The sequence below is a fragment of the Ylistrum balloti genome, unplaced genomic scaffold (genome assembly GCF_031769215.1).
Source record: "Ylistrum balloti isolate Yb309-2 unplaced genomic scaffold, AGI_CSIRO_Ybal_v1 Utg371040, whole genome shotgun sequence".
NCBI lineage: Eukaryota > Metazoa > Mollusca > Bivalvia > Pectinida > Pectinidae > Ylistrum > Ylistrum balloti.
Genome location: NW_026782576.1, coordinates 548,827 through 566,762, shown reverse-complemented (window position 1 = coordinate 566,762; position 17,936 = coordinate 548,827). Strand labels below are relative to the sequence as shown.

The following is a 17,936-nucleotide window of genomic DNA, read 5'->3' as shown; positions in this document are numbered from 1 at the left end:
TACTACAAGTACTGTAGGGTGATCACTTACTCTGTACTACAAGTACTGTAGGGTCATCACTTACTCTGTACTACAAGTACTGTAGGGTCATCACTTACTCTGTACTACAAGTACTGTAGGGTCATCACTTACTCTGTATCACTGTACTCTTACTCTGTACTACAAGTACTGTAGGGTCATCACTTACTCTGTACTACAAGTACTGTAGGGTCATCACTTACTCTGTACTACAAGTACTGTAGGGTGATCACTTACTCTGTACTACAAGTACTGTAGGGTGATCACTTACTCTGTACTACAAGTACTGTAGGGTCATCACTTACTCTGTACTACAAGTACTGTAGGGTGATCACTTACTCTGTACTACAAGTACTGTAGGGTGATCACTTACCCTGTACTACAAGTACTGTAGGGTCATCACTTACTCTGTACTACAAGTACTGTAGGGTGATCACTTACTCTGTACTACAAGTACTGTAGGGTGATCACTTACTCTGTACTACAAGTACTGTAGGGTGATCACTTACTCTGTACTACAAGTACTGTAGGGTCATCACTTACTCTGTACTACAAGTACTGTAGGGTGATCACTTACTCTGTACTACAAGTACTGTAGGGTCATCACTTACTCTGTACTACAAGTACTGTAGGGTGATCACTTACTCTGTACTACAACTTACTCTGTACTACAAGTACTGTAGGGTGATCACTTACTCTGTACTACAAGTACTGTAGGGTGATCACTTACTCTGTACTACAAGTACTGTAGGGTGATCACTTACTCTGTACTACAAGTACTGTAGGGTGATCACTTACTCTGTACTACAAGTACTGTAGGGTCATCACTTACTCTGTACTACAAGTACTGTAGGGTGATCACTTACTCTGTACTACAAGTACTGTAGGGTGATCACTTACTCTGTACTACAAGTACTGTAGGGTGATCACTTACTCTGTACTACAAGTACTGTACTTACTCTGTACTACAAGTACTGTAGGGTGATCACTTACTCTGTACTACAAGTACTGTAGGGTGATCACTTACTCTGTACTACAAGTACTGTAGGGTCATCACTTACTCTGTACTACAAGTACTGTAGGGTGATCACTTACTCTGTACTACAAGTACAGCAGGGTCATGACTTACGCATAATCTTAGGATGGGAATGTAGTGAATGGTTGGAGATGTGGTCATCACAAAACAGACAGCTATAGACAATAATAGAGAGACATACCCTCTAGATGCACAGTATAAATTACAGGTAGATGTTTACAAAGTGGGTGTGTCCCACTAAGACCTTTAGACCGCTGACTGGCTAATTACAGGCATGCAATCTTCTGAAGGGGGAATGACCTACATAGGACCTACACATATATGAATGTAAGACAGATGTGACCTACAAATGAGTGAGTGACTTATGTAAAAAGAAAATGAAAGGGTGTGAACTAAATTAAAGACACACATCCCATCAGGATCAAAGGTCAAAAAAAAGGCAGTCTGATGTGAGGGTAAGCACATATATATAAGAAGAAGGCAAGGCTATATACATTTGGCTTCCAGAATGAAGTTTCACAACAAGTTGGGTCACTGTTCACATTGATCATTTGGCTTCAGAACACAAGTCCTGTAATATTGCACATAGTGATGGTATGTCATTTCACACCCGTCCTGACACAAACATACTAAGACTGACCTTCATCAAACAAACATAGACTTTTTAAAAAGTTATTTTCTGTACTTTCTTATGCTCCACACATTTCAATATCACTGAACTGAACACACAGATGAAACATTTGTCCTCCAAACAGAATCAATGGTGTTTCTATGTTGAAAAAAGTTTCTTCTGATGAAAGTTCACAAGGTCAAAGTCATGGGCAAGGCCACATGAGGATTCCCACCTTCTATACTTTAGTACAATCCTGAAACACATAAACAAGATTTTTATACAAGAACTGGCTTATAAACAAAGATGTTGAAAGATACACTTAAACATTAAACACAATGCCCTCCTGTGCACATATGCACATGAAGAGAATGAAAAGGACACCAGCAATGTCTTAAAAACATATTATAAAACAAGACAAGTTACTTAACTGTGATATATGTACCTACATCGCACACACTAGTCTAGTCTTCGCTGTATAACACGATAATTTGGTGAATTACAGCCATCCATCGCCACATGTGCACATTGATATGTATACATAGATAAATAGTTTTGCTGAATAGTTCAGTAACATTGGGCAACTGTGTTTGAAGTCACCAACCGACATACCTCCCCAAATTAAGTCTGACTCTGGAGAGACAACACTTACCATTGGCTTCATTCAGCCATCTGTAATCTCATGTTGTCAGGGGCCCAGGATTCTGTAGACAGAAGAGTGCAGTCTTTAGGACATATCTTATCATTATCTTTATTGGTGTTTAGTCGTACTTCATGACTACATCTATTTCTTATCATAAATAGTGGAATGATTATTTTTTGGTTTTTATCACGAGTTTTGTGGAACTGATATAACATGATAAACCATTTTCAACAACTTGATTTGCCAATGTGTGTAATGATCACCAGCAATTCTTTAGTATTTATAATGATGATGGATACTGGCTGAATACATTCCAATAACTAACACTAACTTACAGGTGAAATTTTTAACTTAAATGATTTACAGTAAACAAATAATTTGTGGCTGGTCTTGGAGACTAATTTATCCAGAAAGAACATTGCCTGAACCTTGACCTTTGTGACATATCTACGTAATATGGACAATACCTGAACTTTGACCTTTGTGACATATCTATGTAATATGGACAATACCTGTGCCTTCACCATAGCTGCGGCCCACTTCATCTGTTCTCCCTCTGATGCAAAACTCAGTGTGTAACCAAAGTATGGCATCTCTTTCGAACTATGAGTGATAAAAAGACATGATATTGATAAGTTGAAATATTGGTTGATAACCTAAATATTGTTTTTGTTTAAATGCAATCCAAAGTGCAGAATTAAGATTTCGATATTTATTTCAGATTTCAAAAGTTACAATTAATCAACGCATAGACAAACACCAGGGATTGTTTGTACAAACACTGGAAACACAAGGTAGTATGACACAGAAAACTTACCCCACTTTGTCTCCTTTCTTCATGAAGGTGATTGGGAATCTAATAACATAACAAAAATAATAAATGCAATGTCACTCAACTATCAGATTAAAAATGGGGTTCACATCTATACTTTAAGCTCATCTAAATAATCTGTCTTATATTGTTTCAGTAAACAAACGCCTCTTTTAGCATACATGCTGACTACAATGTAATTTAGGACTGCCACATTGAAAAAATTTACTCAAGGTAAATCAATGACCATAGTTTTTAGGAACAAACTGAACTCAGTGCAGAGGTCAAAGAGTGCAAAGTCTAAAATATTTTAGAATTGGGTGGGAGGTGGGGCAGTTACATACAAGTCTGTATGCACATGTGGGTACAGCATCAATGCTCAGTACATAAGACAAAACGAATCAAGAGGTGGTGTTCAATACATAACACAGTACTTTAGGATGAGTTAAACGTCAGCGATCAGTATCTCAGTATGAGCTAAGTGTCTGTGTTCAGTACTTAGGATGTGTTTAGTGTCAGAGCTCATTGCTTTAGGGTGAGCTAAGTGTCAGTGTTCAGTACTTAGGATGTGTTTAGTGTCAGAGCTCATTGCTTTAGGGTGAGCTAAGTGTCAGTGTTCAGAAATTAGGATGTGTTTAGTGTCAGAGCTCATTGCTTTAGGGTGAGCTAAGTGTCTGTGTTCAGTACTTAGGATGTGTTTAGTGTCAGAGCTCATTGCTTTAGGGTGAGCTAAGTGTCTGTGTTCAGTACTTAGGATGTGTTTAGTGTCAGAGCTCATTGCTTTAGGGTGAGCTAAGTGTCTGTGTTCAGTACTTAGGATGAGCTAAGTGACAGTTCCTCAGGATGAGATTAGTGTCAGAGCTCATTACTTTAGGGTGAGCTAAGTGTCTGTACACATTACTCTAGGATGAGATGAGTTAAGTTTCTGCTATCTGTACTTCAGGACAAAGTGTGTTCTAATAACAGTTCAATAGAAAGAGTGGACTTAATTGTCAGTACACAGTATTTTAGGATGTGGTGAGTGCTCAGTTCAGTCCAGAATAATAAATTGCCCTATTAGTTATTTTGCTGTGAGGGTATTTAAGATTTTATCCTGAGAGGAATAGACTTACTTAGCTGCCTTGCGTTCTGGATCAGCTCCAATGTAGATACTGAGATCTTCTACATTCCAAGAATTCACAGACTTCTGAGTTAACTGAAATGGCTGTATAAAAAAGTGACATTAGTTTATAGATATTTGCATTTTCATGGAGCTTCTACAAACAAAACTCTTCTACACACTCCTGAGTAGGTAGCTCCTGCACACTCCTGAGTAGGTAGCTCCTGCACACTACCATGCAGGCAGTCCCTCTCACTTTAATGAGTAGGCAGCTCCTGCACACTCCTGAGTAGGTAGCTCCTGCACACTCCTGAGTAGGTAGCTCCTGCACACTACCATGCAGGCAGTCCCTCTCACTTTAATGAGTAGGTAGCTCCTGCACACTACCATGCAGGCAGTCCCTCTCACTTTAATGAGTAGGTAGCTCCTGCACACTACCATGCAGGCAGTCCCTCTCACTTTAATGAGTAGGCAGCTCCTGCACTCTATTCTTAGTAGACAGTTTCTGTACACTCTGATATACAGACAGCTCCTACACACTTAAACCAGCAGGCAGCCTCTGAATGCTCCCACAATTAGCTCCTGCACACTATACTCAGTAGGCAACTCTTCTACCATCTACCATGAGCATGCAGTTCCTGCAAATTCTACTGAGCAAGCAGCTTCTGCATTCTCTACCCTGAGTAAGCAGCTCTTGCACATTCTACCATGCGGGAAGCTCCTTTACACTCTACGGATCAGACAGCTCCTTCACTCTACCATGAGCAGGCTATTCTTTCACACTCTACCAAACAGACAGCTTCTGCAAACTCTACGGAGAATGGGCAGCTCCTGCACAATCTACCATGAGCAGGCTGTTCTTTCATACTCTACCTGACAGCTTCTGCACACTCTACTGAGAGTAGGCAGCTCCTGCACACACTAACAGGAACAGGCACCTCCATTGAACAGGAGGTAAAACACACTCTACCTTGTAGCAAGGATATTGTACAAACTACAGGAAATGTAATGAGATGATGAAACATACATTTCATGCTACACAAAATCTATAGAAGTTTACAATACCATAAACACATATTAACTTTCTTTAATGTTGCATCTTAAAGGCACAAGTTTTTACTTATGACACATAAGACGTCGCATCTTAAAGGCACAAGTTTTTACTTATGACACATAAAGACGTCGCATCTTAAAGGCACAAGTTTTTACTTATGACACATAAAGACGTCGCATCTTAAAGGCACAAGTTTTTACTTATGACACATAAAGACGTCGCATCTTAAAGGCACAAGTTTTTACTTATGACACATAAAGACGTCGCATCTTAGAGGCACAAGTTTTTACTTATGACACATAAAGACGTCGCATCTTAAAGGCACAAGTTTTTACTTATGACACATAAAGACGTCGCATCTTAAAGGCACAAGTTTTTACTTATGACACATAAAGACGTTGCATCTTAAAGGCACAAGTTTTTGCTTATGATACATTAAGACAGCGATCTATGATTTCATTACTGTACTTGGTATATCATTACAACCAGATTTCATGTGGGACAAAAATGTCTCTTTGAAGACTCCTTCTTTCAGTTTAGTTCTTTGGGCTTGTTTTGTGTTTACTTTTGTGTTGTTTTACAGCCCATAGGCTATAAAGAGTCATTTAAAAGCCAATAAAGCAAGCAAAAGATATCATTGGGCTAAGCAACAATATAGAATGTTAATATGAGAAAATACCCACCCTTGAAGTCTTACTGTATGTCAGCTTGCTGCTGACAAACTGGAAACAAAACTTGCCAAAACTTTTGTCTTTCTTGCTGAACTTTAGGTCAGAATTTGGTGCTTTCCCAGGCTCAAACTAAAGACAAAATCATTTTTATTACAAAATCATCTTGATGATATGAAACAATTTAAGTACATAATGTTATTTCATCAATATTTTACATATATCTCAAAAATCTATTGGGTTGGTCACCGGCATAAGCATATAAATAAGCATCCTAATGCTTATATACATTCATGTGTAAAGGCTGTTAAAAATGAAATGAACCATCCCCTACCAAATTATTGGTTTTTAATGGTTTTAAAAGAAAATGTGAAATATCACCAGGGTTACTTAAGCTTGAACAGGTGAGGACACTTCAGTGTTTTAGCTACGTCTGGACGTGAGTTATTACTGAACTAGGGTGATGCATAAATATTTTTTAGATACATTTGAATTAGGAATTGTCATGTGGTAATTCAATTCTTGACCTAAATGTTTAATAAAGTCCAAATAGGATTTCAATAATTAAGATCACAGCATCACAGTATAGCCTTTTAAAAAATTACTATACTTTAGCTCTTCTTCAGTCTGTAATAAAGGCTTCTAATGATGATTTTTGTACAATATTTTGTTTGTTAAAACTGAATTCTGACAATAATTGTTCCACCATTTCCAACTACTTTAGAAATTAGTCCAGTTAAAATTGAACTCCTATGCCTCCCAGTCATAAAACTATTTCTTTGGGGTGATACATTCAACAAGTTTGAAAGAAAAGTAGGAATATTGTAAGGCCACTTAGTATACCGATCATCTCAATGATCTGTTGGTGTCCCCCCCAGTCCCCACCTCCCCCCACCTCCCCCCCCCACCCCCCTCACTACTCCCCACAGTGTTATAACCAATCTAAAACTTACACTATTCTCAAGCTTGTACGCCAGCTCTGCGGGTTTGAGGCATAGACATGCGGTTCTGCTGTATTCACTCTGCCAGTCTGCCCAAGACATAACCACCTTATAGAGATCTTCTTCAGGACACAGCAAGCGTTCTGAGGGTAATAAAATCAGATTATAGGTATTCTATCAGTTCAATGAGGACATGTTCTGAGATGAAAATATTGATGGTGTGGGTTTTATCAGGACCAGAGACAGTCATTGTTCTGAAGAGAATAAAGATACTTTTGTTATGGAGCTTGAAACACAACAAAGCTAATTTAACCTCCCACTGAACTATTACAAACATTCTCATGGAGGGCATAAGTTAAAGAGAAATGACTTACCTATAGAACCATTACACACCATCTCATGGAAGGCACAGATTTTACAGGATGACTTACCTACAGTACCATTACACACCACCTCATGGAAGGCACAGACTTTACAGGATGACTTACCTACAGAACCATTACACACCACCTCATGGAAGGCACAGACTTTACAGGATGACTTACCTACAGAACCATTACACACCACCTCATGGAAGGCACAGACTTTACAGGATGACTTACCTACAGAACCATTACACACCACCTCATGGAAGGCACAGATTTTACAGGATGACTTACCTACAGAACCATTACACACCACCTCATGGAAGGCACAGATTTTACAGGATGACTTACCTATAGAACCATTACACACCACCTCATGGAAGGCACAGATTTTACAGGATGACTTACCTACAGAACCATTACACACCACCTCATGGAAGGCACAGACTTTACAGGATGACTTACCTACAGAACCATTACACACCACCTCATGGAAGGCACAGATGTTACAGGATGACTTACCTACAGAACCATTACACACCACCTCATGGAAGGCACAGATTTTACAGGATGACTTACCTACAGAACCATTACACACCATCTCATGGAAGGCACAGATTATACAGGATGACTTACCTACAGAACCATTACACACCACCTCATGGAAGGCACAGACTTTACAGGATGACTTACCTACAGAACCATTACACACCATCTCATGGAAGGCACAGACTTTACAGGATGACTTACCTACAGAACCATTACACACCACCTCATGGAAGGCACAGACTTTACAGGATGACTTACCTACAGAACCATTACACACCACCTCATGGAAGGCACAGATTTTACAGGATGACTTACCTACAGAACCATTACACACCACCTCATGGAAGGCACAGATTTTACAGGATGACTTACCTACAGAACCATTACACACCACCTCATGAAGGGCGTAGCTTATAGAGGACGTCTGTACTTTAAACTTTTCTAATAGAATCCCAATAACATCTGCTGTTTTTGTGTCATGTTTTAACTGTAACAGAAACATACATTTTGACATTGAACTGTAGTTTTCCATTTTTTTTAATAGTCTTGAAAATTTGAAAATACAAGTAAATGACCAAATAAAGGCCTCAATTAAGTGATCCATCTTTCGTTTGGGGTGGTATGATGACAGAGAAAGAACAATAGAATCTGACAAACAGGATGAGTTCTGTGTACTGAACATCACTATTAGACATATTCTACAATCAATACTGGTAGCAAGACACTGACAACACTGGCAGGACTTATTCTGCGATCATAAAACGGGTAAATTTTTTCTTTACTGCTTATACTTACATGAACACTTTCACTCTGTCCATTGTGGATAAGAAAGTGGACAGAAACCATCAGAGGATCACCATAGGAACTTTGCTGTTAAATCAAAGAATGATCAAGATGAGAAAAACTCTAACATAAAACCATTCACTTGATCATAAAAACACCTTAGTAATAATAAGTACTCATGTATCACACTTAATGGTAAATTTATAGTCTCAAGCGCAGAAAATCTTGTGCTGACTGTAAGAAGTATATACTTGTCTTAAGTTTTAAGAAAATTGTCTCACTTCAGAAGAACAATGAACATATATTTGTCTATATAAACTCCAATATAGATAATGCGATAGAAGATGACACAAATTAGGATATTATCACTGATTGGGTTGGCTATGATACAATATATACCACTGATCACTGAAAAATGTAAAGATAACAAAGAATCTTTTACTTCTTGATTTAAGAAGTATTTCAGAAGACTTTAAGGAATACAATAACCTTCTGAACCACTCTCCCCCATTCCTCTATCCCTATCCATTCTTTCACCCCAAGACCCTTTGACTCCTTTTTTCTCCCTTATACTTTTGTAACATACCATTACGTGCCCATATTTATATTTTGTTCGCAGACACTACTTGCACCAGATGTAGATACCTGAGCGGGGAATACACGGGAGAAACATGATCTCATACGGTAACCAAAGGAGTATATGTGTAGTGTTACCTACAGCAAATACCTATATGCTGGACATTTCCACGCACACTACATCTTGCAGTGAGTATCGTACATATAAACCCATTTGTAAGTATCATCTGTATACGATTTGAAGCTGCTGTGTAGATAAACAACCACATATTGTTATAGTTATTTATAGATATTGGGTACTAGGAGTCACGTGTATAAACAGGTGCCATTATTAGCTATCATTCAATATACAGTGTTTTACAGGTGCAATGCTGCCCGCCTATACTGACAATCTTATAGTGCATCATTATAATGGAAACCAGCCCATTAATGAACTGTTATCAAGTAGCATGATGCTTATAACGTCTGTGTTGTATTTGTAGGATTATGAGCGAATGCGAGTGTAAATGGTGAAACTGTTTGTAACTATTGTTCATGTCGTACATGAGAAATAAATGTTGTACATAATGTAAACATGGTGTTTTGCCTTGCTGTCATATGGACAACAATCTCATCCTGTTACACTGACTGACCATCACTCCTTCCACCTCCCCTTTCCTACCCTCCTTTTACATACACACCATCACACCTTCTGACACCCAGTCCCTTCAGCTGCTGACAATGACCCATGTATAGTGAGAAATGTACTCAGCAAGCTACTGTAATCCATTCATTATTTGGTATACCTGTCCTGCAATAAGCCCACCTATGTAAAATCATTAAATTTTGTGAGGGATTTATTTTCCTTGAATTCTAAGATACTCTAAATCCTTAATTATTTGTATGTCCCTGACGTGATAAACAGATAAATACTGACATGGATTATAGCACTTATATATCATGTGGTCAACGAAATTTTTTGGAAAATTTGTGTACCACAAAAAAGTGATTATTTCACAGTAATAATTCTGAAATCAAATAGGATAGGCTTATTACAAGACAATGCAATAACATTGGTATATCATTTAACTAGATATGTTTCAATATAGGATGGGCTTATTGCCATCATAAGGTCTGACAGAACATTATTTTTACATATGCCTGCTTTTTTAAAAGATCATAATCCTTGTGAATGCTTTCAGTTTTGTTTTTTTTAAATCATGAAAATAGATACCCACAAAAAATAAAAGTTTTACAGTATGCTGAGTCCTTGATGCAGCATGCATTAATCGATAGCAGAGTTATAAAATATCCCATTTAGAATGGCATCATACACCTCAAAGCCTTGCTGGAGTAATCAAGAAATAAACATCTGCCATAGTCACAACATCCCAAAAACAAGATAACAACAAAATACTGGGCAATTGAAACTGTTAATTTAATCAAATCTGTTGTCCCAATGTTAAAATGATGCTGAGACAAGACCAATAAAATCAACTGTAAATAATTCTATTTCGTAAAATATTTATTTTCCAATCAATTCACGAGGATATTGGTCAAAACTTAAAGAAATGTACAGCTAGAGCTGTAATCAAATTATTGATCATCAATGAATACTGCATCTCGTTTTATCACAATGAAGGATTGTCAACACAAGTTGATAGTACAGGTCACCTTACTAGCCTTGGCTAGTGGGAATTTTCCTTCAGTGAAGAGGTAGAGTGTGCGGCTACAGACAGAAATGTCCATAGTTCAAACCCTGGTGGTGGCAGGGTGTTTTTTTTATCTCTCCAACCTATTACAGATCTTGTGTCATTGATCACTCCAAGGCTGGAAGCTATAGGAAGTTGAGATGCTTACTTGGAGGTACTGGTATCAAACCTGGGTTGTTGTTATGTTTGGGGTTGAAGACATTGCAAAGGAAAGTGTAGAAGTTGAGAGTATATGTCATCTTGCTAGCCTTGACAAGTGGGAATTTCCCTTTTGTCAAGCAATAGAGTGTCTGACCAGAAAGCAAGAGGTCATTAGTTTGAGCCCGAGAGTGGGTAGTTCCATTCTAGTTGATTAAAAAAGTACAGTCTAAATTACACGATTATCAAGTCACAGCTTTGGATTCCTATCTTGTATCTAGCCTTGTCATGGTCGTTACAACAGATAATGTACACAAGGAAATTTTCACCCTTGATTCGGGAGGTCAAATCTAAGATGGGGTGAAAATTTGTTACTCTTATATAGTCAGTACTTTTTAAATATTCCTCAGAGGGTGAAATGAACATAATATGAATACATGTATAATAGTACAAAAGCAAACAATCTGGGGCAAAATTTCCTGGTATATAGTAAATCCCCTTCTCTCTGCTTACAGTTACAGGTACCTCATAACTTTATAATTTCATCTCGCACACTATCTTCTTCGTTTTACCAGCCAAAAACTCAGAAATTACAAGACTTGAAATTATGAGACCTTGCCTAACAAACAGTAAACAGGAACATGCTGGATTGTTTGTAGTCTGAAAAATTGAGAACAGATCTCAAATGATATGGTCGGAATTAGGATCTCAACATGAGAGAAAAAAGTTGATATTTCAAAGTTATATCATGTCATGCTTGTGACTAGCATCACAGGAAACATCACCAATAAAAGAGTATTTACCTGATTGAGAGTGTAGCGTTCAACCTGGTATTGTAATAGATGTTTCTAAGGCTGGTTTATATATCATCACACTTTACAGTAAATCTAACTACATCCCGGTATTGTAATAGATGTTTCTAAGGCCGGTTTATATATCATCACACTTTACAGTAAATTCTAACAACATCCTGATATATCATCACACTTTACAGTAAATCTAACTACATCCCGGTATTGTAATAGATGTTTCTAAGGCCGGTTTATATATCATCACACTTTACAGTAAATCTAACTACATCCCGGTATTGTAATAGATGTTTCTAAGGCCGGTTTATATATCATCACACTTTACAGTAAATTCTAACTACATCCCGGTATTGTAATAGATGTTTCTAAGGCCGGTTTATATATCATCACACTTTACAGTAAATTCTAACTACATCCCGGTATTGTAATAGATGTTTCTAAGGCCGGTTTATATATCATCACACTTTACAGTAAATCTAACTACATCCCGGTACTGTAATAGATGTTTCTAAGGCCGGTTTATATATCATCACACTCTACAGTAAATCTAACTACATCCTGATATATCATCACACTTTACAGTAAATCTAACTACATCCTGATATATCATCACACTTTACAGTAAATCTAACTACATCCTGATATATCATCACACTTTACAGTATATCTAACTACATGCATACAATTTTATAACACAGAAACAATCAATCACGGCGTCAAAAATCTTTCTATGATGTGTATCTATTGTACAAGACTTGAGTATATATCAGAGTCTATAACTTAAAGATATCTCAATATTCTCAACTTTTTTATGTATTTTTCGATATACATAAATATAAGATATAAAAAATCCATTCTCTATGATATAGGGATACAGTTGGTTACATCTGGATCTATATTATATATAAATAATAGTAAACATTCATATTGGACCTACATTAACACAGTCGTTAATAAAGATCAGTGGGATTCACTGGGTAATATTGTAAGTCAAGAAACTTGCCTTGTTCCCAAACACTCCACTCATCTCATCCCCATCATCACAACCACTGAATCTTACCAATTTCCAATACATTGCGGTATAGATATCGTGCTGACCCCTTCAATCCTAATAGACTTAGTTCCAGTCAATATAACTAATATTTCTAAGCCATCCTACAGCCTGAACTATTTCCTAATACTTACCCGTTTGCTAGCCCTTAATTCTAGCTCCTTAAAGCGCTTCTCCGCTTCTCTTATCTGGTCTTCCTTGTCCTTCTCCAGCTGAAACATCAGATAAAATGATCCACATCATGTTATCCACATCTTGTATGTTTTAAATCATTATTAAAACCAATTTTAATTAGTTATCAATTTACACAGAATTTGGACATTTTTAGTAAAGGTACATTTGTACGTAGATAACCCTGTCCCATTGTAAGTAAACATTCTGTATGGTACAAATGTATTTATTTTACCCATTTGAACTATAAATATGTACCTCAAAAAGCTGTTCATGGTGAGTGATGATGTCGTCTATGACGCGCATCTCATGGGGAATATTCTGACCTCCTTCTGCCACCTGTAATAGAAATATGACACATCACATTGAGTCAGTCGTAGTGAGAATGTATATCACATTTTGAATGCATCTTTAATTAAAATAGTTTTTCTCTCATTTGACATTGAATGTTGCATTTAAACTGATTTTGGTTCATTTCTGTAACTTCCTGATAAACATTAGCTCACAACAGTGAAATGATGGGGAAAATGGCCGGGTTTTTCCTTTCATTCTTTATATTTATATCCTTATTATGCCCATATACTCTTATTCCCAGGGAAAATGTGCTTATCATAGCCTAACACTAATTACAACAAAAGTTACAAGTAATTGTACATCTCACCTGTCTCATTTTGTCTGTGTGATAATTCTAAATCAAAATTCAAAACACTTTAAAATTTAAAATTTTATGTCCCTCATCTACCTACCAAATTTTCAAGTAAGTTTTAATTCATAATATGTATACAGCAAAGTTATATTCATGTTATCTAATTGGTGACTTCAGATGTCCAGACCACAATGTAACTATATAGCAAGTTTAATTGGAATATAGCAATGGTATTTAAGGAGAAACTGAGGTGATCAAGTGCAAAACTGAAAATTCAGAGTTGTTGAACCATAAAATCTGGAACATATTTTGTAAATAATATATGTAATTGAGGTGCATCAATGTGATAACGTTTTATATCAAGTTTGGTTAAAGTGGGACTTTTTCAGCGAAGGATCTATGGTATTTTTTGAATTGATGATATGGAATCTCAGAGTCTTCTGTATTAAAATTTAAAGATTCCTAACTGTATTGTTCAGTAGGGGAAGACTTACCATCTGCAGGACTATTTTTAATGAGGAAGATTTGTAGGGGCCACTTAGTATAATTAGGGATACTTACCAGTAGTACTGACTTACCACCAGGACATGTAATTAGGGATACTTACCAGTAGTACTGACTTACCACCAGGATGTATAATTAAGGATACTTACCGGTAGTATTGCAGTATTAGATGTGTCATTGACTGCCTTCATCAAGGTTGACCCAAATGATGCAGCTAAGTTTTTGACAGTCATCTTGTTTTCTTCACTGTAACGTGCCACTCTGAAAGATTTCATCACTGTTAGTGAGACTTCAGTAAGATAAATATCAGAATAATGAATAAAGAAGAAGAGAAGCCTTACATTTTCTAACGTTATCTTAAATCTTCTGTCACTCCAGTCTCCTCTCACGTTATGACCCTGTGAACTAGCATTAAGGTAAAAACCAGTAATATATAGCTGTTCATAAAATTTTATGATAAACAAAAAGTCACGACACTAGACATACTTAACTAAGTTTATAACATCAGGTTAGTGGTTCAATCCTACTGTTTCATAACAAACAGACATAATTTTATGGTTGTGTTGTCATGGTTTTGACTTTGAGTAAGACTTAATCCCAATGGCTTTCAACATCAATGTGGTGGACCTCCCAGATGGTGCTCAGTGAGGTACCACCTGCTTCTATATGGAGACTCCACCTAAATATGACACTAGGCCAATATATTCAGCAAAGCATTAAACATTTTGATGAAGGACATCAATACATAAACAGTTTTACTACATAACTTACTTGGCTAGGTGGATGACTAATCGTCTGAATGTACGACTGTGTACTATTGGTAGTTCTCGTATGTAGTAATGATACCAATCTAGCTTGGTGGGATTTGCTGAGATCTTACCTGCAACAAATGATAATGGTTATTTATCACATCACCGAGATCTTACCTACATCATACTACAATGGCTGGTAAATCACATCACCGAGATCTTACCTACATCATACGACAATAGCTAGTTAATCACATCACCGAGATCTAACCTACATCCTACGACAATAGCTAGTTAATCACATCACCTAGATCTAACCTACATCCTACGACAATAGCTTGTAAATCACATCACCGAGATCTAACCTACATCACACGATACTTGCTAGTAAATCACATCACCGAGATCTAACCTACATCACACGATACTTGCTAGTAAATCACATCACCGAGATAATACCTACATCCTACGACAATGACTAGTAAATCACATCACCTAGATCTAACCTACATCATACTACAATGGCTAGTAAATCACATCACCGAGATCTTACCTACATCCTACGACAATGGCTAGTAAATCACATCACCGAGATCTTACCTACATCCTACAACAATGACTAGTGAATCACATCACCGAGATCTTACCTACATCCTACATCCTACGACAATGACTAGTAAATCACATCACTGAGATCTTACCTACATCCTACATCCTACGACAATGACTAGTAAATCACATCACCGAGATATTACCTACATCCTACATCCTACGACAATGACTAGTAAATCACATCACCGAGATCTTACCTACATCCTACAACAATGGCTAGTAAATCACATCACCGAGATCTAACCTACATCCTACAACAATGGCTAGTAAATCACATCACCGAGATCTAACCTACATCCTACGACAATGGCTAGTAAATCACATCACCGAGATATTACCTACATCCTACGACAATGACTAGTAAATCACATCACCGAGATATTACCTACATCCTACGACAATGACTAGTAAATCACATCACCGAGATCTTACCTACATCCCACATCCTACGACAATGACTAGTAAATCACATCACCGAGATCTTACCTACATCCTACATCCTACAACAATGACTAGTTAATCACATCAGCGAGATCTTACCTACATCCTACATCCTAAGACAATGACTAGTAAATCACATCACCGAGATCTTACCTACATCCTACATCCTACGACAATGACTAGTAAATCACATCACCGAGATCTTACCTACATCCTACATCCTACAACAATGACTAGTAAATCACATCACCGAGATCTTACCTACATCCTACAACAATGACTAGTAAATCACATCACCGAGATCTAACCTACATCCTACATCCTACAACAATGACTAGTTAATCACATCACCGAGATCTTACCTACATCCTACAACCTACGACAATGACTAGTAAATCACATCACCGAGATCTTACCTACATCCTACAACAATGACTAGTAAATCACATCACCGAGATCTTACCTACATCCTACATCCTACAACAATGACTAGTAAATCACATCACCGAGATCTTACCTACATCCTACAACAATGACTAGTAAATCACATCACCGAGATCTTACCTACATCCTACATCCTACAACAATGACTAGTAAATCACATCACCGAGATCTTACCTACATCCTACAACAATGGCTAGTAAATCACATCACCGAGATCTTACCTACATCCTACATCCTACAACAATGACTAGTAAATCACATCACCGAGATCTTACCTACATCCTACATCCTACAACAATGACTAGTAAATCACATCACCGAGATCTTACCTACATCCTACATCCTACAACAATGACTAGTAAATCACATCACCGAGATCTTACCTACATCCTACAACAATGGCTAGTAAATCACATCACCGAGATCTTACCTACATCCTACAACAATGGCTAGTAAATCACATCACCGAGATCTTACCTACATCCTACAACAATGGCTAGTAAATCACATCACCGAGATCTAACCTACACATCCTACACCTACAACAATGACTAGTAAATCACATCACCGAGATCTTACCTACATCCTACATGCTAGTAAATCACATCACCGAGATCTTACCTACATCCTACGACAATGACTAGTAAATCACATCACCTAGATCTAACCTACATCCTACAACAATGACTAGTAAATCACATCACCGAGATCTTACCTACATCCTACATCCTACGACAATGACTAGTTAATCACATCACCGAGATCTTACCTACATCCTACAACAATGACTAGTAAATCACATCACCGAGATCTTACCTACATCCTACATCCTACTACAATGACTAGTAAATCACATCACCGAGATCTTACCTACATCCTACATCCTACGACAATGACTAGTAAATCACATCACCGAGATCTTACCTACATCCTACAACAATGACTAGTAAATCACATCACCGAGATCTTACCTACATCCTACATCCTACAACAATGACTAGTAAATCACATCACCGAGATACATCCTACCTGGCTAGTAAATCACATCCTACAACAACAATGACTAGTAAATCACATCACCGAGATCTTACCTACATCCTACAACAATGACTAGTAAATCACATCACCGAGATCTTACCTACATCCTACAACAATGGCTAGTAAATCACATCACCGAGATCTTACCTACATCCTACAACAATGACTAGTAAATCACATCACCGAGATCTTACCTACATCCTACATCCTACAACAATGACTAGTAAATCACATCACCGAGATCTTACCTACATCCTACAACAATGACTAGTAAATCACATCACCGAGATCTTACCTACATCCTACAACAATGACTAGTAAATCACATCACCGAGATCTTACCTACATCCTACATCCTACAACAATGACTAGTAAATCACATCACCGAGATCTTACCTACATCCTACAACAATGACTAGTAAATCACATCACCGAGATCTTACCTACATCCTACATCCTACAACAATGACTAGTAAATCACATCACCGA

The 17,936-nt window shown here is 37.4% G+C and overlaps 1 protein-coding gene across 1 annotated transcript in view; it reads right to left on the bottom strand.

The window, feature by feature from the left end:
* Positions 1-2,344: 2,344 nt before the first annotated feature.
* LOC132560262 (arf-GAP with Rho-GAP domain, ANK repeat and PH domain-containing protein 1-like) overlaps positions 2,345-17,936 on the bottom strand; it is a 96,771-nt gene continuing 81,179 nt past the window's right edge. The window contains exons 36-47 of the mRNA XM_060224924.1: positions 14,935-15,043; positions 14,313-14,424; positions 13,272-13,352; positions 12,977-13,054; positions 8,590-8,664; positions 8,167-8,281; positions 6,893-7,023; positions 5,955-6,071; positions 4,231-4,322; positions 3,125-3,163; positions 2,820-2,910; positions 2,345-2,368 (exon numbers count right to left, since the gene is read on the bottom strand). Coding sequence (XP_060080907.1) covers positions 2,345-2,368; positions 2,820-2,910; positions 3,125-3,163; positions 4,231-4,322; positions 5,955-6,071; positions 6,893-7,023; positions 8,167-8,281; positions 8,590-8,664; positions 12,977-13,054; positions 13,272-13,352; positions 14,313-14,424; positions 14,935-15,043 — 1,064 coding nt within the window. The remainder of the gene's footprint in view (positions 2,369-2,819; positions 2,911-3,124; positions 3,164-4,230; positions 4,323-5,954; positions 6,072-6,892; positions 7,024-8,166; positions 8,282-8,589; positions 8,665-12,976; positions 13,055-13,271; positions 13,353-14,312; positions 14,425-14,934; positions 15,044-17,936) is intronic.